Source organism: Chlamydomonas reinhardtii, chromosome 4 (assembly GCF_000002595.2).
Source record: "Chlamydomonas reinhardtii strain CC-503 cw92 mt+ chromosome 4, whole genome shotgun sequence".
NCBI lineage: Eukaryota > Viridiplantae > Chlorophyta > Chlorophyceae > Chlamydomonadales > Chlamydomonadaceae > Chlamydomonas > Chlamydomonas reinhardtii.
The window spans coordinates 2,823,498-2,847,771 of record NC_057007.1 but is presented as its reverse complement, the minus strand read 5'-3'; the positions used below and the strand labels follow the sequence as shown (position 1 = coordinate 2,847,771).

Sequence of the window (24,274 nt, the reverse complement as noted above, 5' to 3'; positions counted from 1 at the left end):
CCGAGTTTTCCCTGCCGTCTATTTTTCTACAATAGGTAATTGCAATTAATAATACGTGGCACTCGCGGTTTGTGCCAGTTTGGCACTTTTTGTCGACGCACGCACACACGCACGCACGACGCACGCACGCACGGACAGGGGCAATCCTGGGGGGCTTCGCCCCCCCTGGATCGCTTCGCTCAGGGGGCTCAGCCCAAAAAGAATGAAACTGAGGGTACTGTCACGTTTCCGATGACAGGAGGCACAAGTGCAAATGAATGCGATGAACACATGAAGAGGGGTTTCTCGTGATGGAACATGGCAAGGGGCAGGAAAGCGTAGTCAACGGACAGTTTGCATGGTGCGTGGCATCATGCATTCATGCAACTCCTGTGATGAACGGTCTAAAACTGGCGGTTCAGCAGACGGTTTAGGCTGTGTAGCGGGTTTCAAGACACGTGGTAGCAGTTCTGAGCCATAGGTGCGTGCAGAGGTGGGTGCGTGGAGGCGGCTTTGGCGAATGTGCGTTTGGTACGCTTTGAGGCTTTGAGGTGAGAGGAGAGAGGGGATCTGGGATAGGGGAAGCACTCAAGCATGTTTCATGGTTTTCACAGATGACACCGACAGAAGGGAGGGAAATTACGCTGATTCAGTCAGCGTTGCCGAGAATTGCGCGTGTCGAGATCCCAAGGATCGCTCGGGCTGCCGGGCTGAACTGTAAAACAAGCTGCGGGTGATAGTTCGGCATGGATAGATGTTATGTTGTTTTGACACACCTCCTGTGGCATTGACAACCCAGTACCAGCAGCCCCAAGCTAACGGCTGGGCTGACACACGCGGCCTCCTCTGCACGCAACGGCACGCGTGCCAGCCGAAACAAGTCGCTTTAGCCGTCATGCGCTCTCCTCGGCTGAGCCATGACGATGTTACATCTAAATTGATTCGCTATACTCCATTCAACTTTCCCGCGGCTCGGGTGGGCGGATCGTGCCGCTCGAAGTCAATAGGGTCATGTAACAACACTGCTTCTGCTCTCCATTGCAGTTTCTTGTATGATATATAATCAATTGTCTACTGCATCAATACTTTGTTCCTACGTAGAGCCAACGCGAGGAACGACTTCGTGAAACCTGCGTTCGTTGCGGTTAGACGCAATGTGTTTAGGAGTTATATTGTAGCTTATCTCAAGTGTTGAAGTTTGAGGACGCTTCCTTGACTCTTGGACGGATGGTCGGCCCTTCTGAACCAGCGGGGCTGCCCCCGAAGGCGAAATTAAAGGCTTACAAAGTCCTTGGAGATGTTGGCGAGTTCCAGGAGCGGCTAGCGGCAACGTTGCCACCGCCAAAGGCACCTGAGCCCCCGAATGTGTTCAACATCAGCGACACCAGCGAGTTCCCGCCGGACGTGTGGTTTGCCGCAACTATTTCTCCCGATAACGGCGTGGCAGTTATTGCATCTTACCGGGAGCTATGCAAGGCCAGGTGCGGGCCTGCGGCTGGCGTAGCTGGGGAGCGGGAGGTGGGGGGAGGCGGGTGTGAGAGGCGCACGGAACTGCTGGCACGGCACGCTGCCACCATGATGCTGACAAGTAAACGTGCGCATACAGAGCCAACAGCCGACATGCACAGCAGGAGAGGGGGGCTGATAGGGACGGGACGTTGCCACAGGGTCCCAGTACAGCGCACGTGAAGGGGGCGCTCGCGGACGTAGCCAAATGGGTACGGGCTTGCAACACTGGCCCTTGCAACACCACACCAACACGCCGCTTGCTGACCTCACAGGGCACTGTACCAGTCTCAGCTCACAAACATCCACACGGCGCGGCGCCAGTATGGCATGGGCGGGAGCATGGGCCCGGGCGCGGGCGCGCCGCTGCCGCTGCCGCCGGCGCAGCAGGCGGCGGCAGAAAACCGCACCATTGCGGAAACGATGCGCGTCGCAGCCGACACGCGAAAGCTGGGGAAGTTCGAGCAGCAGCAAGCCAAGTGCGTGGTGGCGCTGGGTGCTGGGCGCCTTGAGGCAGCGAATGCAGCGATGCTGGTCGCTTGGGGCTTGCAGGGTGGCATAGGGGTGCTGGTGGTGGTCTGCAGCGCGACTGCTTGCTTCCGTTGCTTGCTCCTATCCTACAGAGGAGGCGTGAGAAGGCTATACAAACGGCATCCAGGGCTCTCCCAAAGCAACCGGTGCATGTGGTCTTTGTGGCGCCTGCAGGTGGGACGAGGTGTCGTCCACACTGGCGTACCGCGTGGGGCGCGCACCCACAGAGCTGGCGATGCAGCGAGGTGCGTCCGTCCATGCCCTGCATGCGCGCAGGGTGGTGGTGGTGGTGGTGGTGGTGGTGGTGGTGGTGGTGGTGGTGGTGGTGGTGGTGGTGGTGGTGGTGGTGGTGGTGGTGGTGGTGGTGGTGGTGGTGGTGGTGGTGGTGGTGGTGGTGGTGGTGGTGGTGGTGGTGGTGGTGATGGTGGCGGTGGTGGTGATGGTATGCTTATGCGCTTATGTGCATTGGTGGCTGCCCGGGTTGGCGACAGAAGGGGATGCAAGCGGCTTTGCCAAACTTATTTGTTTCACGCAGGCCCCGCCTGGCGCACGCGCGCGGAGCTGACGGAGCTGCTGTACCGGGCGCAGCCACGAGACGCGCGCGGCAGCAACCCAGATGAGGTGGGGGAGGCGGTGTGAGTGCGACAGCGCTGTGGCAGTCTTAACTTCTGCAATCCCCGGAAATCGGTAAACGCTCCAAAGTTCACTATTAATGATTATGTTTTCCCATCCCCTGCTGCTGCGCTACTTCCAGGTGTGGACGGCCAGTCTGCGTGACGCCTGGGAGCGCATCCTGCCGCTTGGATCCATCTTCTCAGGCCTGGCCATCAAGATCCGGGTGCGTGGAGGTGATGGCGGAGGTGGTGAAGATGATGCTGCTGGAGGGCGCGGGGAAAGGCGCGGGTGGGGGGGGGGGCAGCCAAGGCGGCCGGCATCAGCAAGGACTGAGCTGGAAGAGGCGGTGCGGCTGAACACCTGCCACGCCCACCTCTTCAACCATGAATCCCAACCTGCGCCCTTTTCTCCCCTGCCTCCCTGCCTCCCGCCCTTCCACAGGACCGGCCCGGCGAGCTACCTGCCACCCGTGCCGCGCGCGTGGGCCGCCCGCTGGACCCCCTGCTGGCGCCACTGGGTGGCGGCGGCACCACCCTCAGCCCAGCCACGCTGGGCCACCCCGCCGCCGCCGCGGCGCACGCGCAGCACGTGGCCACCCTGGCCGCCAACGGCGTCATGCTGGGCGCCACAACCAAGTGGGTGTGGCTACGCATGAAGTGGATGTTAGGAAAGCAGCACAGGGAAGGGGTGGACGCTGTGCTTGCTAGTGTGCAAAATATGTATCTGTGAATAAAGCCTATCAGCTGTTGGGTTTGTTCATAACGGAGCTGTGAGCTGTGGTCGCTGCCATAGTGGGTTTCCATGAAAGTATGAGGGGCGGGGCACCAGCAATGCGAATAGAAGGCCAAACTGAGTCTCCATGATTCCAAGCCTATTGAAAGCCATGGCGTGTCCTGAGCACTGGCCTGCCCCTCCCATCCTTCGTGTACGGCTACCAACGACGCAACCCATTTCATGTGCCGCACACACGCAGCAAGCCGCCGCTGGGGCGCAGCTTATCAGCACGCGGGCGGGCGTGGGAGGACTCGGAGGTGAGTCACCGGCTAACAAGGGAGTGGCCAGCAGGACCTGACCTGAGGCGTCCACACAGCGTGCTCTGCTTTGCTCGGGAGTACGATTTGGCCCACTGCAGAGGTCATAGCGGGACGCGTGTGGCATGCTTTCCCTGCCGCCTCATCCCTCACTTACCGCCCTCTCACTCTGCATTATACGCGCACAGATGCTGAACACTGTCTTTGCGTTTTGTTCTCCTTGTGCTCTTTAACACAGATGCTGAAGCAGCGTGTGGCCGAGTACGGCACGCGGCTGCGAGCTCTGGCACCACACGACCCTGACTTTGGAGCGCTGGTGGGTTCTGCAGTGGTGGGCCAGGAAGTATAGGTGTAACATGGGATGCGTAGTGGTGAATGCTCTACATCGAATGTGGTGGATGCTCTACTTCGAACATTGGCTTACCGCCTGGTATAAAATGTGGACATGATGTCGGTGTAGCGCCAAGTTGACGTTTTTGCAAACCGCGCACGCTGCTGTACTCCCACCCTCCCCCCCACCGCTGCGCCTGTCCATCATCGCCATCCTTTAACTACCGTATGACATTCGTGCCTGCAAGTGCGAGCATGTAATCCTGCTCCCGCCGTTCCCCTACAGGTGGTGGCGGGCGAGGCGCTGGAGAGCCAGTTGGAGGCGCTGGCTGGCGCGCCCATCACCCTGGCGGAGGTGGAGTCGCACGTGAGGGGCCACGCGCCCGAGGCCTTCGAGGCGTACAAGGCGGTCAAGGACGAAATGGAGGTAAGAGGTGTGTGTGTGTGTGTGTGTGTGTGTGTGTGTGTGTGTGTGTGTGTGTGTGTTAAAGAGCACAAGGAAAACATTACGGTGTGTGTGTGTGTGTGTGTGCATATGTGTTAGCTTAAAGCCGTGCCCCACTCAGCTGTCTCCTGGTACAGTAGCAAACATGATGTTCAAACTTCATCCCTCACGTTAAACGTGGACGCTGCTTACGACCACCTGCACGCTCGCGCTCATGCACACACACACACACACACACACACACACACACACACACACACACACACACACACACACACGGCAACGCCCACCCCACGCTCACGCCCCAACAGGCCCAGCTGCGCGCGGCGTTGGAGGCAGAAGAGGCGCAGCGCGCAGCCCAGGAGGCCGCCGCCGCAGCAGCCGCGCCGCAGCCCGGCCCGCACGTGGCCTTCAGCTCGCCCTTCGTGTCGCTGGCGTGCCACGTGGGCGAGAAGGCGCATGGCTCCGTGACGCTGGTCAGCCGCGGCACTGCCGCCGTGAACTGGAGCTGGCGGCGGGTGCCGGCGCCGCAGCACGCGCACGCCGCCACCGAGCTGTCCCAGCCGCCGTGCTTCGCGGCCTCGCTGCAGTCAGGCGTGCTGCTGCCAGGCCAGTCACTCACCGTGGCCGTGACGTTTGAGGCGGCAGCTGCCGGCACCTACCGCGAGGCATGGGAGCTGGTCACGCGGCCGCCGCTGCAGGGCTCGGAGGGGCCCTGCCTCACGCTGCGGCTGCGCGGCGCGGCGGAGGTGCGCGACGAGAGCGGCACGGGCCGCGGGGCGCTGGAGGAGGCCCTGGCGGAGAAGGAGAAGCGCGCCAAGGTGGCAGCGGCGCTGGAGCGTGTGCTGCGCGATGTGCGCATGCCGCGGCGGCCGCAGCCGCACGAGTCGGTGGAGGAGCTGGCGGCGGGTGACGCTTGGGACCGCGTCAACGGCTGCGCGGCGGGCGCGGTGGGCGGGCCGTACGCCTGGCCGCCGCTGTTCCACTCGCCCGGGGTGCAAGTGGGTCTGGGAAATGGGCGTGGCGTATGGCGCATGGACGCATAACGGCATGACGGCGTGGCGCGTGACGGCGGTTGTTTTGCGCCTGCGTCGTTGTGTGGAAGTCGTTGTGACAAAATTGCTTGAACCTGTCTCTCGTCTTTATGCGTGCAGTCGGAGTTGGCCGAGGTGTATCGCGAGGCGGAGGCGGCGCTGGCAGCGGCACTGAAGCCGTCTGTGGACGAAGACCCCAAGAAGAAGAAGAAAGGTGCCCGGCCGGCCGCATCCATGTGTGCATGTGCCCTGTTCGCGGAGGGCGGTGGGGCTTGTTGCGGAGACACCCAGATGGTTGCCGCTCGTGCGCTTCCACGCCCTTGCTGATCCCCTCCACCCCCTTGCATTCACATTTCTCATAAACAGAGACGAGTGCGCGCAAGGGCAAGAAGGGCGACGAGCCGCCGCCGCCGCCGCCCAAGTACCCGCCCTCCTGGACCGAGCCGGCGCCCGCCGGCGCCGGCTGCAGCCTGGCGGTGTTGGACGAGCTGCTGACGGAGCTGGCGGCGGCGGCGCCCGCCGCCGCCGCGCCGCTGGCGGTGCGCGCCGAGGAGGCCAAGGCCCGCGCGCGCGTGCCGCCGAACAACCGAAAGGTCCTGCGCCGCGCGATGCGGGTGCTGGTGGGCAAGATGGTGGACGCAGTTGAGGAGAAGTTCAACGTCATCCGTACCGATCTGGAGGCCAAGAGCGCCGCCGAGGCGGCGGCGGCGGCCGCCGCCGCCGCGGCCGCCGCCGGTGAGGACGGCGACGACGCGGACGGCGAGGCCAGCGCCATCTCCGTTGGCGCCGTCAAAGAAAAGGACAAGGAGAAGGAGAAGGACGGCAAGGAGAAGAAGGGCGGGGCGAAGGAGAAGCCGGGCGCCAAGGGCGGCGCCGGCAAGGACAAGAAGGGCGGCAGCGCAAGCCACACCGATGACGGCGCGGCGCCGGAACCGGGCGCGGGACTGCCAAACGTGGAGCACCTGCAGCCCGTGTTCCATGACAAAGCCACCACCGCGGCCAAGGCGGCAATCAAGGTGAGCGTGCGTGCCGCCAAGGGTTGGCCTCGCGGGCACATGCGTGCACGACCCGTGTGTCTGCGGCTCCCTTACCAGGCAACCCCACAGCGCATCCGCAAACGCAATTACCACCCAGACGGCTACATTGCAATGCCCCCACACCGCCCCCATCGCCCTCACCCCCAAACGCTTTGATGCATGGCACCCAGCCACCCACTCTCTCACACTCGCTCCGACACACCCTTGCGCTCCCACACCCAGGCCGCGCTGAACACGCTGCTGGACGAGGTGCATCGCCACAAGGTGGCCGCCGGTGACGCCCTGGAGGCCAACATACGCAGCCTGGACTCCCGCATCGAGGCCGCACAGGCAGACGCACAGGCAAACCAGGAGCCGGCGGCGGCGGAGGCCGCGGCGGCAGCGGGCTTGGCGCTGTTTGCGCCGGCGGCTGGCGGCGTGCCGGCACCCGGGCCGGGCCCGGCGGCGCGGGCGCGGTCGGCGGAGCTGGAGCAGTTGTACTGGGAGCGGCTGTGCGTGCTGCGCACGTGGACGGGGCTGGGGATACCCACGCGCGCAGACGTCCGGTGAGGGGCGGCGGACTTGCGGCCAGGGGCAGAGATAGATGGCCGCTGTGTAGACGTGTGCAGGCGTGTGGCGGTGTGGATGATGACGTGATTGGTGACTTGCTCATTGTCAGGTTGGCGAGCCAGCGCAAGCAGGCGAGGCGGCGGGCCGGAGGGAAACTGCAGACAACTTTAGTAGGTGAGGCCGTGTGCATACTGTTACTTTGAGGCGCAGGCCCTGCACCCCTTACCAAGCTTTGTTTCTACTGTTATGAGTATCTCTCTCACCGTCTGACGGCAAGGTAGGAAGGCTGTCCAGCGCAGTTACACGGATTGTTGGCCCTGCCCACGATTGTAAGGTTGCCCAGTTCCATCGTCCAAGCCGGTCGGTCGCCAGTCCGCCACGCATACATGGCTACATGCTTCAACTGCAACCCGCAACAGCACTGGTGGAAGAAAGACATCAGGTGATCAGGGAGTCAGGGACACCGTCGCTCACGCTGGCATGCTCTACCAGACTATTGAGCAAGACGCATACCGTATCAACGATCCAACGCGGAATTGTAATGCGCACAGTGCACACATGCCTGACCATGCCCGGCTTTCAGCAACATTTCGCAACGTCACCCGTACCTCTCAGTGCGGACGCAGTAAACTGGCTTGCTTCACACTCGTAAACTCGCGTCATCCAGTGTGCCCGCTTGCACCTGCTTGCACCCTGCGCCGAACCGCCGTGCACGTACGGACCAACTGTCGTGGGAACTCCCGGCAACACATCGACGTGGCAGGTTCTACTAACCGGCGAGGCTTCCCCGGTTCCTGAACAAATGTCGACCCAGCAAATCATGCATATGTGTGATGATAGTTAGCACTCAGATGACAGGCGGCCACGGGGCGCTGGCAGTCAGGGGAGTTAGCAGTTGGCAAACATGGTTACGCTGGGAGGTCTCGGTTTGGGGAATGCATAGCACACTAGGAGCAAGGGATGCTATGTTGTGCCCGCAGTTCTTGGCATGGAATACACTTAAAGGAAGCTCAACGAGAGGCCACGAGTGAGAGCAGCCGTTGAGTGCGCGTTCGCGCACGCTGTTTCGGAAACAACGGTTTTCGGGTGTTTTGACATGTTTCAGTAAATTTGTTGGTGGCTACAAGAGATCATATTATAGAGAACCAACTTAGGGCGCCCGCGCCTCCTGGGTACGGAGCGAAAGCCGCAGTTATGCGCACGTCAAACCTGTCATGTACTCCTCATAAATGTGCATACAAGGAACTGAGTGCAGTTGGGCACCCTCTCAAGGGGGCGGAATAGCAGGCAGTCCGGCCTCGGGCCACAATCGGGACCCAGCGATTGAAGCCCCAATACGGCCCACTACTGTGCCGAGCATCCCAACCTGTATGCACGGACAGCTTACAGTTAGCTGTCGCAGTGCATTTTCAGGTGGGCGCCACTAGTAGTAGTTACTATAGCGATAACAAAAGGCCGACCCCCACGGCCTGAACTTTGGTTAGCTCATTATATATTTGCTGTGACCGCTGAAGGTACCTCAGCCTCCATCTAGTGGGCGCACTCAGGCGACCTCCTTTCGCCTACACGGGCGGCAGAATGTCTGCACCGTCCAACCCTTTCGAGGGTGGGATTGACGCTGCAGCTCATGCTGCAGCTTCTCCTGAGCTCCAGGTTCAGCCGCGCTCGCGGCCCACGTCTGCTCGTGCGGAGAGCAGCGGTGACAGCCCTCTTTCTGTAAGCGGCGCCAGCACTGCTCGCAGGGGTATTCTGCCAGCTTTGAACAATAGGGGAAGCAGCAACAAAATTCTGCCTATCGTCGAGGGAGATGGACCGATGGCAGGCAGGCTCTCGCCCGTTCCGTCGGGCCCCGCTCGCCTCGGCGGTGACGTGGAGCAGCAAGAGGAGCGCCAGCTGGTGCAGGAGACCTCACTTCCCAATGTGCCCCAGTACTCGTTCCCGGGTGGTAAGTTTCATGTCTGCCATGTATGGTGTGCTGGCGGGCCCATGCGGCTCTCCGATGACATGAACGAGGGGAAGGTATCGTAATGCTTGGAAGGCAGGAAGAGGCTGCGCCACTCTGGCGGACCTCTTACTTTCGGTCATGTATCGACGGTTGGTGCGCCCCTGGTTCAAAGTGTCGCACATGAAGTGACCAGTGTCGGACAGCAAGCTGGCCCATGCGGCATCGCCAATCTACTCATTGAGCAAGCGCGAGCTTGGGGTTCTCGCCGACTTTCTTTCATGCGATGCATAACCCATCGCTTCGGCCCTTGCGGCTGCCATGGCCTTCTCCATGCCTGAGAATGGTGTAGCGTGTCACACTTGGTGTACTGCACTTATGGGCCTCATGCCGGCGCTCCCTGGCTGCGTACTGCCCTTTCACAGCGGAGGTGCATGAGCGCCGCGCGAAGGCCAGCTACAATGAGAGCGCTGCGAAGAAGATTCGCAAGCTGGGCTGGGATGGCAGCAGTGAGTATTGCATGGGTAGCTTGGGCTCTGGACTATCAGCGGCAGTCTGGGCGGCAGTAAGCTGCAGTAAGGCGTGGCTGGGGACGGCGGGCAATGCGGCTGCTGCTGGGGGCCCATGGAAGTATACGCCTAGCGGACTTGCCGCCGTGGTATGCAAGTCGAGCAAGGGCTTCAGAAGTTCAGCAGCTGGGATGGCAAGCTTCAAATGGAGCTTCTCTAGCCGCGACGTTGCAGCACCAGGGCCGAGTGGAGAAACAGCGGCGGCAGCAGCCGCCAGATAGACTGGAACGGATGTTTCCACCGTGGCCTGCTGCCAGCGGGGCGCAAACCGCGACGCGCCATAAGCAGCCAGACAGGCGACTCAGCGAGGCAGGCGAGCACGGCAGCAGCCCTGGGGGGGGCGCGCATGCAGGCTTCAGATCACTACTACACAGCACAGTAGGCCTGCGCGCGGCAAGCGCGGGCAGGGGGCATGGTGCTGGTGCCGCTGGTGCCGTCGCTTGCGCCGGCTGGCGCTGGTGCTGGGTGGGGTGGCTGACAGGCTGCGGAACGCGCCGTGCGAAAGCCAAAGGGCTGCGCCGCAGCTGGGCTGCCGCATGGCGCGATGCGGGGCCAACGTCGCCTGCAGCCCGGGCAACGGCGGCGGCAGGGCCGCCACACCACAGATACAGCCGCTGACATGGCATGCAGTGCGGAGGGGCGAGGGGCAGACAGTGGGCACGCCATGATGTCGGCGGCCGATGGCAGTGCCAGGCGCTAGCGGCGGGGGCTGGCGGCAAGCCGTGTGTCCCTCACAGTGGCGATCAGACAGGAGCCATGCAGCTGCCGAAGCAGCAGCAGCAGCAGCAGCAGCCGGCGCCACTGCCAGGGTGCGGCGCTGCCGCTGCTGCCAAGACCGCTGGCGCAGCCGCTGGCGCGGCCGCTGGCGCAGCCGCAGCGCCAGGGCTGTCATGCTAGCGCGGCCTGGGGTTTGGGCAGCCGAACGGCCCGCCGCTGGGTTCATTGCCGCAAAGAACGCACAGCCTGCAGGTCACCCTGCCGGGCTGGCCCATCATTCTTTCCCTTGGCATTTCTCCACGCGCGTCTCCACGTCCAAGCGCACCCCTTAGCGCTCCCATTTTGGCACCGTGTCGCGCCCTCTGCTCTGTTCTGCCCTTTCTCAGGCAGCGCCCGCGTTCAGGAGATTTTGAAGAAGTTTGACATTCAGGAGGGCGATGACGTCAAGTACGAGCAGGTGTGGTTGTGGATGTGTTAGGAAAGCACAATCTGTGGGTGCATTTGTGTGGTTGACAGCCACGGCATGGGTTGGTTCCGTCACGTCAGTGAAACAGCTAACTCGCACAATCAACACCATTCAAGGCCTCAGTCCAAAAGCGACAGCGCTAAAACCTGGTTGGCACGTGCTAAACCCAAGCCCGCGCATGAAACCCAAAATGAATTTCTATCAGGTGGTGAGCCTGCTGGAGCACGCGACGGCCGGCCAGGACGGCGGCTTCGGCGCGGGCGGCCGCGGCTCCGGCCTGGCCTTGACCGGCAGCTTCATGCGCTGGCTGCTGGTGCTGGCGCTGGTGGTGATGGTGGTCAGCCTGGGTGCAATGACCGGCCTCACCTGGTTCGTGGTCACCACCATCAAGGACACGCAGGTGCGTTGCCTGCGAAGGCCGCGCTGGCAGGCGGGTGTACGTGTGTGATGGGAAGCATGGGCGAGGTGGTTGGAGGGGATGTACGATATGTCCGGGTGTGGTGAGTGGTCGAGGCGCCCTCTCGTGTAGCCCCTCACATTGCGGGTCGAGAGTCTGAACGTTGGTTTAGTGGAGTGTAGTGTGCACAGCAAGTGATAGCAGAAGTAGTCATTAGGGATGCGGCTGGGTCAAGGCGGATGAGTCGAGCCCTGCATCCCACATGCCTCCGCCTGCACGCGAACCACCTCTGTCGACCCAACTCGCCTTCCCACACAGGTCGGAAACGCCAACGCGCTGGTCTCCAAGAGCACCGGCGAGATCATCCGCACTGACGTCACCGACATGCAGGTGCGGGGCCGCAGCGTGTGCGGCGTGTGCGGCGCCGGTGCGGCGTGTGGGTTTGGCAAACGGCTTTCGCAGCTACCCCTGCCGATCACGCACGCCCAGGACCTTTGTGGTAGGGCGTTTGGCCACGACACGACGCTGAATCACATCCAGGGGACGAAACAAAATTCTGAGAATTGTTATATTTGTTTTTTTTACCTTCATTTCCGCTGCAGGTGGTGGACGGTGTGCTGGTGGGTCGTGCCGCCTACCGCCAGGCCCTGGAGTACGCAACCATGACCAACAACGCCAAGGACGGCCAGCCCGTGCAGAGTGAGTCGAGAGACTCGAGAGCGCGCGTGCGTGCTGTTATGTATCAACTGATATCCTTTGGTCCAACTGCCCTCGCATGTCCTCGCCTGGCTTCGCCGGCGGTCCTCGCCGTGCCTTGCTGTGTGCTCTCTTTGTCCGATTGAACTAAACTCCAACCACATTTTTTCCTTCCCGCCGCCGCTGCCACACACGTGCGCAGCTTCCGACACCTCCGTGACTTGGCAGCGTGGCGGCGCCGTGGATCCCACCAGCGTGGGTGTGCTGCGTACCGCCACCTTCAGGGGCAACCGCCAGCGCTTCAGCAGCCGTGTGGACATTGAGGCGCTCATGGAGCTCAACTACGTCTACGTGAGTCTTGTGTTTACTCTGCCTTTATGATGATGGAATGCGGTTGTGCACAGACGTGACCAGTGTCTGTGCTGTGATACTTTGGTATGGGTTTCCTGCAGGGCGTTAGGCCATCCGTGATGGTCCGATTGGTGTACAAGAGCTGTAGCAACTCACTGCGCCTGTGCCTGTACCGCTCCATCCCTGCATGGCTCCCCCCTCCCGCAGATCGAGTCGGGCACCGGCGCGCAGGTGGCGCTGCTGGTGAACGGCGTGGCTCGTGTGCCCAAGGACGACAGCGTGTGGGGCTCCGTGGTGCGCATCCTCTCCTCCGCCGGCACCCTCACCCTGGACGACACCACCGTGCACTTCTCCTCCGACGTCGCGCCCATCTTCTCAGAGGCTGGCTTCGCTGTCACCTCCAACGCCGGCTCGCGCCGCCGCCTGCTGGCGGGTGAGTGGGCGCGGCGCGGGGCCGTGCTACCTCGGGGTGACTTACCTCGTTTAATACTTGTCGCTGCCCTCGCGTCTGGAAGCCGCCTCACCTTGAGCCTCACTCCTCTCCCCCCTGCGCCCCGCTCCCATAGTTGCCTCTCATACTCATATTCGTAGCAATCAACTCTTCAACCAAGACCCCTCCTTGCTTATCCCCCTCTCCCCCTCGTATCGTGCCTCCCCTCTCCCCTTGTCTCCCTGCCCGCCTCGCAGGCCAGTACACGCTGTACGGCTACTTCAGCTCCATCCAGAACATCACCTCCTTCGACCCGGTGGACGTGTCTAAACCCAAGCTGCCCAGCAAGGACTTCTCCATGCAGGTGCGGCGCGGGCGTGCGGGCGATGGGTAACGGACCGTGCGATAGAGTAATCCGCTTGAGGCGTTGTGAAATGCTCTTCGGAGAGTTGTCAGCATGCCGGATGGTATAGAGCGGAACGCTAGAGCGGCCGTCTGTACAGCCTCCCTACAGGCGGTTTTTCCACCATGCTGTGCCCTATTTACGCTTCAAGCAAATTGATTTACTAACCACGCCATAAATGAGTTCTTCCTACATGTGAACACTTGATATGCTGAGATGTGTCGCTTCCCGCCATCGCTACGCCCCGCAGCTGGCCGTGCTGGAGCCCTGCGTGCTGCCCAGTGCCCCCACCGTGGACCGCTGTCTGTACGACCCCACCGGCGCCGCCGCCTCCGGAGCCGCGCACCACCGCCGCCGCGATCTGCTGGCCACCGCCGCCGGATCCAGCGTGCAGGTGCGGCGAATGAATGACTTGGTGACGTCGGACACGAGCAGGACGCACGAGTAAACATGGTGTTTTCCAAAGGGGTTCATGCCGTGTGTGCGTGTGCGTCGAGAAAGAAAGCAAGTGCGCACCCGCAAATGCGTTGGGTCTTGACATGAATACCTAGCCCCAATCACCATTCCTTTTTTGCTTGTAGCCCGTGGACATCCCCGGCACCACCATCGACGCTAAGACTGGCGAGCGCTACATGGTCCAGTGAGTGCTCGTTGCGTGTGTGTGTGTGTGTGTGTGTGTGTGTGTGTGTGTGTGTGTGTGTGTGTGTGTGTGTGTGTGTGTGTGTGTGTGTGTGTGTGTGTGTGTTCGTGTGTATAAACGAGAGAGCGCGAATACCATGGGTACCGTGCTTGTGCATTGATGTCGTGTCGCCTGGAAGTAGGGCCTTGGCAGCGCTCGGCCTGGACCTTACCGCTGAGCACCCGCAATCCGCGACCCCGTCCTTGCTGCCACGCACCTCCGTTCACCGTGTCCAGCAGCCAGCGCCGCACCTCACGCCTCTCGCTGCCCTCGCTCACCCGACCTCGCTCCCGCCGCTGCCCCTGGCCCTCCCACACAGCCGCCGCCGCATCACCTACCTGGGCAAGCTGATTCGCTCCGTGTCGTCGTACGACTCCGCCCCCGGCCTGCAGCGCGTGTCGCTCATGGACACCGGCTCCGGCGCCGTTTCGGAGTGGCAGGAGAAGGTGCGTCGGCGAAGTGGGCAAAGATGAGAAGCTAGGGGCGCGGCACTCGGGGCAACATTTCTGATGGCTATTGATGGTGGCTGCATGACAGCAGGGCAGGGATGCAGGAATGGTTGCACTCGCTGAGGGGATGGGCGTCATTTGCGCGCGCGCCTGAAGGCCTTGCACCCCTGGGCAATTCTCCTCCCGCACAGGCACACCCTGAGGACACCGACCTGGACGCCGCTGATGTGCGCGGCTACTGCAACTCCTACACGTGCGTGTGTTGCGGGCAGAGGGCTTGGGTGACCGACGATCACGGCAGTCGCTGTCCACAGCCACGTACTGTGCCCGTGTACCCAAAGCAGCAGGAGTAGGGACTCTTGGCGTCTACAATGCAACCCAAGCCTGTCCCTTCTGTATGTTGTTGCAACTACCGTATGTGGTCTGGTTCCCTCAGGCTGCCGGGCGAGCACCTGGAACAGCTGTCGCTGCTGCGCGACCTGTCGGCCGCCGACTTCAAGTACCTGGGCGATGAGCAGAAGATGGGCAAGTGAGTCACAAATGCTGGTAACATAATAAAGCATTTGGACAAATGTCGGCCGCACGGTCAACCGCGGGTTGGGGAGTTGAGGAGCCGCGGCACAAGGGACAGTTGACGTAAATGAGGCAAGGTTGCCAAGCAGTGATCAGGCCCCCATACCCAGTAAGCAATAATCACCGCCGCCTGCCGCCGCTCCGCTCCTCGCTCGCCCCACAGGGCTGCCCGCCACTTCACCTTCAACGCCAAGCAGCCCGCGGCGCTGTCGGGCGTCAAGAGCGCCGACACCATCAGCATTGAGTACTGGGTGAGTGTGTGAGCCGTTCACTGCCCCGGTCGGTGCGTGCTTGTGAACGTACTTGGCGGCACCGATGCTGGGACTGAGCCTGCTGCCAAGCCATACGCGATTAAGCGGTGGCCCTGGGTGGCCCAATGCGCATGCAAGTTGGCGAGCTCCATTCTCATGCCTTGCTCTCTGTGGCCCTGTCGCTTGCCTCACACTCCGCCGTATCCCCCTGCTCCCCACAGGACACCATCGACGGCTTCAAGCCCATCGTCTTCGAGCTGAACCACCCCACGCTGGGTACGTGCCGTTTTAGCCCGGAGCATTAACCATTAACATTCAAAGAAAGTTTGTTTACAAATAACGTTCCATTCCATTCACTAAATCAATTTTAACGTGCAGGCAAGCTGCGCTACGTGGTCGAGGACCTTAAGCTGGCTCTCACCGCCAGCTCGTTGGCCGCCTCAGCCTTCATCGCGCCCACGCCCGCCAGCTGCTCCGTGGGCTGCATGCCGCGCCTGGGCTCGGCCTTCAGCGTGCCTGTGCCCTCGCAGCGCTGGTCCGAGCTGGGCGGTGAGTCATGCACTCATCATGCATGGGTTTGTCAGACGGACAATGGCGTGCGGCTGTAGTGAATAGGTGCTGAAAGCCAGTGGGCTTGTCGTACCGTATGTGGCTGGCACCAAGTTTGACCAGGTTTGGCAAGTAAAGCCCCCCCGTGCTGTGCCATGTGGCATGTGTTGTGTGTTGTGTGCGTGCCCCTGCAGCCGGCAACCGCCGCAACCTGCTGTCCGCCGAGTCCGCTAAGGTGAGGGGAAGGACGAGGCGTGTGCAGGCTCGCCCGTGCGCCCACAGACACCGAATTACTGCTGTTGCTTGGCGGCGGCTTCCCGCGTATCGTACGTGTGCTGCAACTCGCTACAACTGTGGAGCGGCCTTCTTGAATGCTCACCCCTCGCCTGACATGCCTCCACTCCACCTGGGTCTCCAACTCCATCCGACTCCGCCCCACCCAACCTCCTCAACCTCTTTCCGCCCCGCTTCCAATCCGCCCGCAGCACTTTCACGCCCAGCAGCACTCCGCCCGATGGCTCCTGGCAGACACCTCTGCCGCCGCCGCACCCGGCTCCTTTGCCGCCGCCGCCGCCGCGCTGTGCACTGCCGAGCCCGCCGCCCTTCCCGGCGTGTCGCTGGGCGGCAGCTGCGCTGTCACCTGGGGCGTGCGTGCCAGCAAGTTCGTCTCCGTCAGCACCGCCTGCGGCCCCAACGGCGGCGCTCGTAAGTACACATTCCGTCATAAGGGGCTGCCGCCGCTGCAGCTACTGCTGCTGCCGCTGCTGCTACTCAAGCTGGCATGGCCTTTGGCACCCTTTGCGTTTCCAAGAGCGTGTCGGGCAGGGCTGGGCGCAATGCAAATGCAGGGTTGTGGATTTACAGCACCTTACCCACGGCCCCTTTGCCTTCCCTCCGGCTCCACGTGACCGCCGCCCTCCGGCTCCCTCGCTCGCCCGCGCCGTCCCGGACAGTGGACAAGGCCCCCTGGCTGAAGCTGGGCGGCAGTGCCAGCCTGGACACCTGTAGCGCCACCAGCAGCGGCTGCCTGCTGGCCTCGCTCACCATCCCCAGCGTAAGCCTAAGAATGGATGGGGGGGGGGTTGCATTGGATGGTTGGGAAAGGAAGGGGGGAGTTCCATGCGCACGCCCCGAAGGCGGGTGGCCTTACTAGGCATAGGGCAGCCGTCCATAAAAGGGCGGGGTAAATAAAGGTGGTATAAGAGGGAGAGGGCGGGCGGCCGAAACATGAAGCTGGCGCGCCATACTTTTCGAAGCCACAGCAATCGGCCCTGCGGAAACCCCAACAGTTACTGCCCGCTCGCCCTCTCCCTCTTCGATGGTCTACCGTCTACCATGTAAAGCCCCCCCCCCCGCCGTTTACCGTTACCGTTTGCAATTGCCGTTACCGCCCACGCAGGACGTGGCGTCCGCCTACCCCACCGCCGCCGCCGTGTTCAACGGGCTGGGCGAGGGCGCGGCCGGCACCCTCAAGGTGAGAGAGGAGGGTGGGGGCTAGGCGGGGGATGTGGGGTTAACTTAAACCAATCCCGTAGGCGGGGGATGTGGGGGCCGGGGGGCGTGCGGTGCACGCATGTTGGGCACTGGTGGAAGGCTGGGTCGTGCCTACCTGCCGTAGCCCGGAAGGCATGGAGATACAGGCCAAAACCCTACAATTTTACTCGCGCAAGTGCCGGGTCGGGATGTGGTCGTGCTTGCCGCGCCCAATGCTCAAGCTTGTTCGAGCTCGCCCTCCCCTCGCCACTGCTGCCCCTGCTGCTAACCGTGCCAAATTCACCCACCCCGCTCGCCGCCGCTCCCGCGACAGCTGTGCGGTGCCATCGACCAGCCCCAGCGCCAGGGCTGCATGCTGGGCTCCAGCGCCAGGTGGGAGGCGAGAAAATAACTCACTAGTGAGGAATGTTAGAGGGGCACCAACTAACTAACTAGCTAGTTGTAGTTGTTTAGATCTGTCCTGCTACGTCATGGTGCGAGTCTGAGTCTGGTGGGCCTCCCTTGTATGCCCGGGCCCAAACCAACACTGTAGAGCCAACTTCCCATCCGCCGTGCCTTGTTGACCCCATCTGCGCCATCCACCCACCACCTCCCCAACCCCCACACTCAGCACCAACCCCACCCACACTCACACCCACACCCATACCCACACCCGCACCCCGCAGCCCCGCCGCCGTGTCGGCCTCCGCCTCCTGGGCTGGCCGCGTGGAGACCTACGCCGCCCTGCGCTACACCACCTCCGCCGCCTGGATGTCGGAGGCCGGGTTCGAGTCCTACGTGAGTCGGCTGGACTGACAACAACACGGCAGGCCCTGACGCGCCAATGCCTTCGCCTGGCTCGTGAGATTTGCCGGTTAGACCCCCCGAGCCCGGGCCTCTGCTGTCTTTTTCTGAGATTTTTGATGAGTAAGACTTACACACACCCCGCCCTCCATGGCCGGGTCCCGCCAGCTTACCGCCTTCCCTTGTCGCCCCGTTCTTACCCGCCGCCTTGCAGGTGGGTGTGAACCTGGGCCTGTTCCAGGTGCAGCACAGCGTGGGCGCGGTGGACCTGGCACGCGACACGTACTTCTCGGGCACCGCCGCCTCCTCCAAGGTCACCACCGCCGCCGCGCCGTCGGGTGAGAGAGGCGTGCAGCTTGGCCCGGCCGCCACGCGGGCCCCGTGGGACTGCTGACAGGGCAGTGTGCTGTGTGCTGATGATCAGATGGGAGTTGCTGCATCAGGAAACCGGACGTATCAAAGAATGGGCACAATGGCAAATAAACCATGCGCCGGGACTACTCCTGCCTCTGTACAGGCATGCAAACCACGCACGCACTGCTCCCTGCCTTCACTCCCTGTCTTCCTCTCACCCTCGCTCCCTTCAATACCCCTCTTCCTCCTGCCCCCGCAGTCGTCAACGCCGCCGTTGAGATGGTCCGTGTGGGCGACGTCTCCTACCCCGCCGAGTACTACGCCTTTGTGGGCTACTGGGTGCGTGGCATGGGGTGGACTCCAAGGGCCGGGGCGCCTAAGTTAGGGGTTGCTTAGAGCGACGGCCGATGTGTCTCAAAGTCTTGCGACGTACCGCACACGAGTACAGCCTGCACAGACTTCTGGCAAGCAAGGCATGGCTATGCATCAAGCGATAACCAGCGCCGCCCCCACGGCAACCCTGCGCCTGAACACTGCGCCGGCCTCGCGTGTGCCTGTCTCGCAAAAAACAATCCCCCAATCCTCCACCACTGAGAACACCACACCCGCAATCGCTGCAAGGGCGCCTGTTGCCCACACCCACACGGCCACACCCACACCCACGACCTGCCCTCTCTCTGCATCCCTCGCAGGGCGAGTGGAGCGCTTGGGGCTACTGCTACGTCGATGCCGGCGCCGGTAGCATTCGCGGCATCCCCGTCACAGGCCTGCGCGTGCGCATGGACGCCCAGTGAGTCACGCGGATTCCACACAAAGCGGACGCGCCTGCCAGCGCAGCAGCCCCGCCCGCATTTGGCCATTCATTAGCCACTCGTCCAGCCTTACTTCCACACAGTCGGCAGCAGCAAAGCAAACGGGGGCTGCTCCTACCGCCGTATTGTGACTGAACCCCCTTCGCCACCTGTATTGCCCACCACGTGAACCCCGTATCCATCCCATACCCATCCACCCCCATCTCATACCCATCAACCCCCATCCCATACCCATCCACACCCATCCCATACCCATCCACCCCCCTCCCCGCAGCAAGCCCGCCCCCTACGACAACACCGAGCTGAACGCCGTCGAGCTGGCCTGCAACGACGGCAGCGCCGTGCGCCCCGCCTCTGGCCTGATCGGCACATGGTCCGACTTCGCCACCTGCGCCAGCGGAGCGTGAGTCTTACACCTGCTTGCAAGGCCTACAACCAGATATGCTCAAGAAGCCAGCCAGCCAGCCAGGCCTGTGTTTGCCCACCTGCTTGCACACGCGCACACTGCCTTAATTGCCGCTCCCTCTCACCCAAACTCCGTGCCTGACCCCCCCCCCCGCAACCCCCTCATTTGGTAACGGCTTCGTCTGTAGCCTTCGTCTTCATCTTCCATCCCGCACCGATCTTCCAACCATCTTGCCCCCCCCCCCTAAACCCACGCGCACACACGCATGCGCAGCTACGTGACCGCTGCTCGCATGCGTGTGGCCGACCCTGCGGCGGAGGAGGGTGACGACACGGCTGCCAACGCGGTGGAGTTCCGCTGCAGCGACGGTGCCGTGCTCAGCCCCGACCAGGGCTACGAGGGCAGGTGCGTGGCGTGTGTTTTGGGAGGGCAGGGGAGGGGAGGGGAGGGGAGGGGAGGGTTGCTGCGTGTCTTGGCTTCCCGGCATTGCTCCTTCTGCCAAAACCAAAACCTACCACTATCACAACCCCTCACACAACTACACCTCCTCTTATCAATGCCTGCCTCCCTTGTGCTCTGTGTGGCTACACACATCCGCAGCTGGCGCGACTGGGTGGCCTGCCCCTCCGACACCTTCATGTGCGGGGCGCGCCTGCGCATCCAGGCTGACCAGGTGAAACGGATTGGGTGTGTTTGGAGAAGCGTGTGCCTGTGAGAGAGAATGTGTGGGAGGAGGGAGGGAGGTGCACTCTACGGCGCACCTTCACGTGTCCGCGTGCGCTTGCGCGTCCGTGCACGGTCTGCCTCCTTCGTTCTTTCATTCTTTACGCACCTTTCTCGGTTAATGTTTTAATCAGACACACCTTCTCATTTCTTTTCTCTCAGGGCGACAAGGGCGACAACTCAGCCATGAACGGGATGCAGCTGAGCTGCTGCCGCACCAATTCCGGCGCCGCCGTTTAAATCCACATTGTAGAGATCACAGGCGGCCTGCCCGGCTGGCAGGGCTCACAGCCAGCCGTCGCAGCGCTCGCGCGCGCACGGCGAGTGGCGAGTGGCGACACAAGCTGCGGAGTGCGGGCGGTGGCCTCTCTCCAGCCATGTAGAGCGCGCGTGCAGCGGTGCGGGGGCTGTGCTGGTGTGCGCGTGGGCTTGCTTGAGAACCGTGTGTGTATGTTGTGTGTGCAGAGTCATGCCGGCGCTTCTCGCCGTGCATAAATAAGAGAAATGCATCGTGTCCTGTGACGAAAGCCGTTTTAGCCGGCCGCGGTGATGGAGTTGGCTTGACGAACCCCGTGCCCCATCCGGGGGCTTGAGACTCCAGTAATACCGCCTTGCGTATGTAGTGTCGCAGCTGCTGTGCGCTCGGGCATGTTCGCAGGTGGAGCGTGGTCCCTTTTACCTAATAACTGCAGTAAGTCCCTAGTCGTTGCCTCGCGTTGATAAGGGTCTCGTCTGGCTGAGTTGTAATGGCACTGCGGCGCAACACTTCTTCGGGGGTGCAGGATGTGCGTCATGTCGCGTGTCGTTTTGAGCGCTGCCGCCGGCATCCCGTCCTGGCGCGCGTTGTTTGTTATCATCTTTTGTCATCTTGTACGTCAAATCCTGATTTCCTAATTCCCAGCGTTATTTCGGAGCCAATTTTGCATTGAGCGGCCTCGGGTGTCGCAAGCGCACAGTGAGGCTATGTCGTTGTGCCTCTCCGGAGGTAAACTGGCAAGGCGCCAAGCCCGTGCGGCGCCAAGACGCTCGTGGCAGGCGTGTGCTTTGATTGCATGAACCGTGGGCATGTGTGATGCGCCGTGATATGCATGAGGCATGTGCATGCACGCCGGGCTCATCGGGAAGCTGTGCAAGCGGACCGCAAGCCACGTGCGCCTGCGCCATCAAGATATGCCATCGCATGCTTGCCGGTGCACACGCTCCCTTTTCGCACAACCACACCTACGAAGATGCGAGCATTTCTGTGTTTATCTAGCGGCTGCCCACAGCCTATCTGGGGCAGCAAGTCAAGTGTACCTTAATGTGCAAGCCCAAATGTCAAAATAACATGTGTGCATTAGACGGCCCCAGAGACGCTTTGGCCAGGGTCTTGCTGTAGGCTGTGTTCACGTGCACGCGGTGCACGGGCTCACGCGCACCTGTACGGGCCTTGATTAGCCCTTGTGTGGTGTACTATCGTAGCTGCCGGTGGCGGCCTGCCGGTGCATTCTTGAGTCCACGAGGTGTACAGTATGGTGGCACACACGCGTTGTAACGTCGTACAGCTGTAGGAATACGGAAGCAGCAGCCGTTGATGAACGCCCTGGACTCGTGGGTCGCAGCTCGCCAGCACTCCAGGTCTCCAGCAGTGAGGCACGGGCAAGTAGGCGGTTTGATGAGAGGGGCGAATGAGTGACGGAGTGTGCCTGGATGGACTGGACAGCCAACAAGCCACGGGCTGCAGTCGTTGCAACCAGGATTCCCTGCCTCGAGACTAAAGAGATTGCACAGACCAGCATGACCCCGAGAAGCCGAGAACAAGAGGGCCCCATCACCACACCTGTGACAGCCCCACTTCGCCAACTGCCAACCCAGTCTAACAGTCAACACGCCCTTCACGCAGCCCCTGTTGCACGATGCAAAGCACACCGTTTGCTGGGTATGGATGCGGATGTTACAGAGGGGACAGTCCCTGGGTATGGCACGCAGACGATGAGGCAAGGCTGCCCCCACTGCTTTCAAATTGACTGACGAACAGCAGGCAGCTGGCAATGCTGTCCGCACAAACGCAGCCTCATAACACAATTGATACCGCAGACAGCGGCGCAGTGCCACGCATAGACAGAGCTGCAATGCCCTTCATGCCGGGTAAGGCAAAACTCTCACACTAGTAAGTAATACAATGAAATATATTTTTCATTGTATTACTTACTCACACTCTGTGCGCACCGCCCGGCCCCACAATTGCCATATCTTTATCGCATGCCCTCTGTGTGCGCAGCGCTGCAATGCATCTCCATGACGCTGCCTTTTTGTGTCCGGAGCCTGGCGGCTCCTCCAACCTTCTCATCCCCTCACTTGTTGCCTCCCCTGCGTGTGCACCACCGTCAGTCGATGTGTGCGCGAATGGCCGCCACAAGTGCCAGACAGCGGCACGTATGCCTGCTCTCGCATTGCAGTGATTCAAAAGGGCCCCTCGAGGATCGAACTCGAGACCTGCTGATGGGCCGCGTGCACATGCGACTGCAGTCAGCTGCTCTACCACTGAGCTAGAGACCCGTGGGGGGAGTTGCGGGAATTGAATCCACGACCTCTCGCATGCTAGGCTTCCCTAAGCGAGAATCATACCACTAGACCAAACTCCCTTACGTGTGCCAGCGGGAGTGCCAACAGCTTTCCCTGCCACAGACCCTTCGACAGCTGTAGTGGTGCTCAGCTCGTCGGCAGCCCTCTGGCGCTGTCGCCAGCGCCTTTGCGGACTGCGCCCAAGCCATCGGCGCCGCCAACTCCCTGCTGCAGTGTATCAACCCCTCCTGTGTGGCTGCCGCTCGCCTACACCTGCCAGTGCCTACCCTGCCAACCTGCCTTGAACCCTGTCCCATCACACACCCTGCCAACCCCTGTTCCCACCCCAGCAGCCACCGCCGCAAGTGAGCACCGCAAGGCTATCAAAGGGTCTGTGGCCGGGAAAGCTGTTGGCGCTCCCGCTTGCACACTTAAGGGAGTTTGGTCTAGTGGTATGATTCTCGCTTAGGGAAGCCTAGCATGCGAGAGGTCGTGGGTTCAATTCCCGCAACTCCCCCCACGGGTCTCTAGCTCAGTGGTAGAGCAGCTGACTGCAGTCGCATGTGCACGCGGCCCATCAGCAGGTCTCGAGTTCGATCCTCGAGGGGCCCTTTTGAATCACTGCAATGCGAGAGCAGGCATACGTGCCGCTGTCTGGCACTTGTGGCGGTCATGCGCGCACACATCGACTGACGGTGGTGCACACGCAGGGGAGGCAACAAGTGAGGGGATGAGAATGACGAGTGTGGTGGGAACGAATGCGTACGTAGACCAGAGCGGACGGCGGAGTGGGCTTGCAGGCGGCACGAGAGTAGGCAGTCAGTAGCGCAAGTTGCGAATTCACATGTTACCTCGTAACCGACGATAAACGCTGTGGACGGTCGCGCCCATGGCTGGCTGACAGAAAGCGGCTGCTGTATTGGGATGGCTGGGCTGGGCGACGGCGGCCGGGCGTTGCTTGGGACTACCAGAAAGGATGCGCCCGAAACCAACCTGGAGAACACCAGCGCCACCGGTGCCCAGCACGACATGTATGAGAAGGTTGGAGGAGCCGCCTGCCTTTTTGTGTCCAGAGCCTGGCGGCTCCTCCAACCTGGACACAAAAAGGCAGCGTCATGGAGATGCATTGCAGCGCTGCGCACACAGAGGGCATGCGATAAAGATATGGCAATTGTGGGGCCGGGCGGTGCGCACAGAGTGTGAGAGTTTTGCCTTACCCGGCGTGCAGCTGCCCTGCAGTACCTGCAGGGTCTATGAGTGGGGAGCAAGGGCACCGGCAGCCAGCAGAGGCTGGGCCAGTTCACCTGTATGTCCAATCCCTGGTGCGCTGGAGTGGGGCATCTAGTGTGTTATGAAGTTGCGTGTGGGCGTGCGTGTGGGGCTGTGGTCAGCAGCCGCTGTGCTGCCTGCAGCAGTCTGCGGTGCTGCCGTGCTGGCTGTGGATGTCGGTCTGCTGGGCCGCCAAAGACGGCCACACAGCACCCCACGGCACCACACGATGCCGTTGGCGGCGTGGTGTCCGCGTGCATTCTAGTGAGTCAAGGGCAATTTGCATCAGGGGTTGCGAGCGCGGGTTATGAGGCGTGTGTTATCAGGGGCCCTTGTGTATGCTGGTCATGCACGACTGAA

General features: G+C 61.9%; 2 protein-coding genes across 2 annotated transcripts; both read left to right on the top strand.

The window, feature by feature from the left end:
* The first annotated feature begins 1,036 nt into the window (after positions 1-1,036).
* CHLRE_04g224250v5 (uncharacterized protein) lies at positions 1,037-7,402 on the top strand. Its single transcript, XM_043061954.1, has 13 exons — positions 1,037-1,460; positions 1,761-1,964; positions 2,191-2,261; positions 2,552-2,637; positions 2,771-2,854; positions 3,073-3,266; positions 3,605-3,662; positions 3,901-3,978; positions 4,279-4,419; positions 4,749-5,438; positions 5,592-5,685; positions 5,838-6,487; positions 6,731-7,402. Exons 1-13 carry the CDS (start codon positions 1,207-1,209, stop codon positions 7,055-7,057), a joined length of 2,931 nt encoding a protein of 976 aa, XP_042925306.1. The 5' UTR covers positions 1,037-1,206; the 3' UTR covers positions 7,058-7,402.
* Positions 7,403-8,436: 1,034 nt separating this feature from the next.
* CHLRE_04g224200v5 (uncharacterized protein) lies at positions 8,437-21,647 on the top strand. Its single transcript, XM_043061953.1, has 30 exons — positions 8,437-9,002; positions 9,425-9,508; positions 10,672-10,742; positions 10,957-11,151; positions 11,467-11,538; positions 11,751-11,847; positions 12,047-12,195; positions 12,403-12,628; positions 12,883-12,989; positions 13,279-13,422; positions 13,610-13,668; positions 14,027-14,153; positions 14,348-14,409; positions 14,593-14,685; positions 14,893-14,980; positions 15,202-15,256; positions 15,359-15,529; positions 15,724-15,764; positions 16,015-16,234; positions 16,483-16,583; positions 16,929-17,003; positions 17,337-17,395; positions 17,689-17,800; positions 18,021-18,144; positions 18,420-18,499; positions 18,853-18,950; positions 19,247-19,375; positions 19,652-19,783; positions 19,979-20,051; positions 20,264-21,647. The coding sequence occupies exons 1-30, from the start codon at positions 8,873-8,875 to the stop codon at positions 20,339-20,341; spliced, it is 3,252 nt and encodes a 1,083-aa protein (XP_042925305.1). The 5' UTR covers positions 8,437-8,872; the 3' UTR covers positions 20,342-21,647.
* The last annotated feature ends 2,627 nt before the right edge of the window (positions 21,648-24,274 follow it).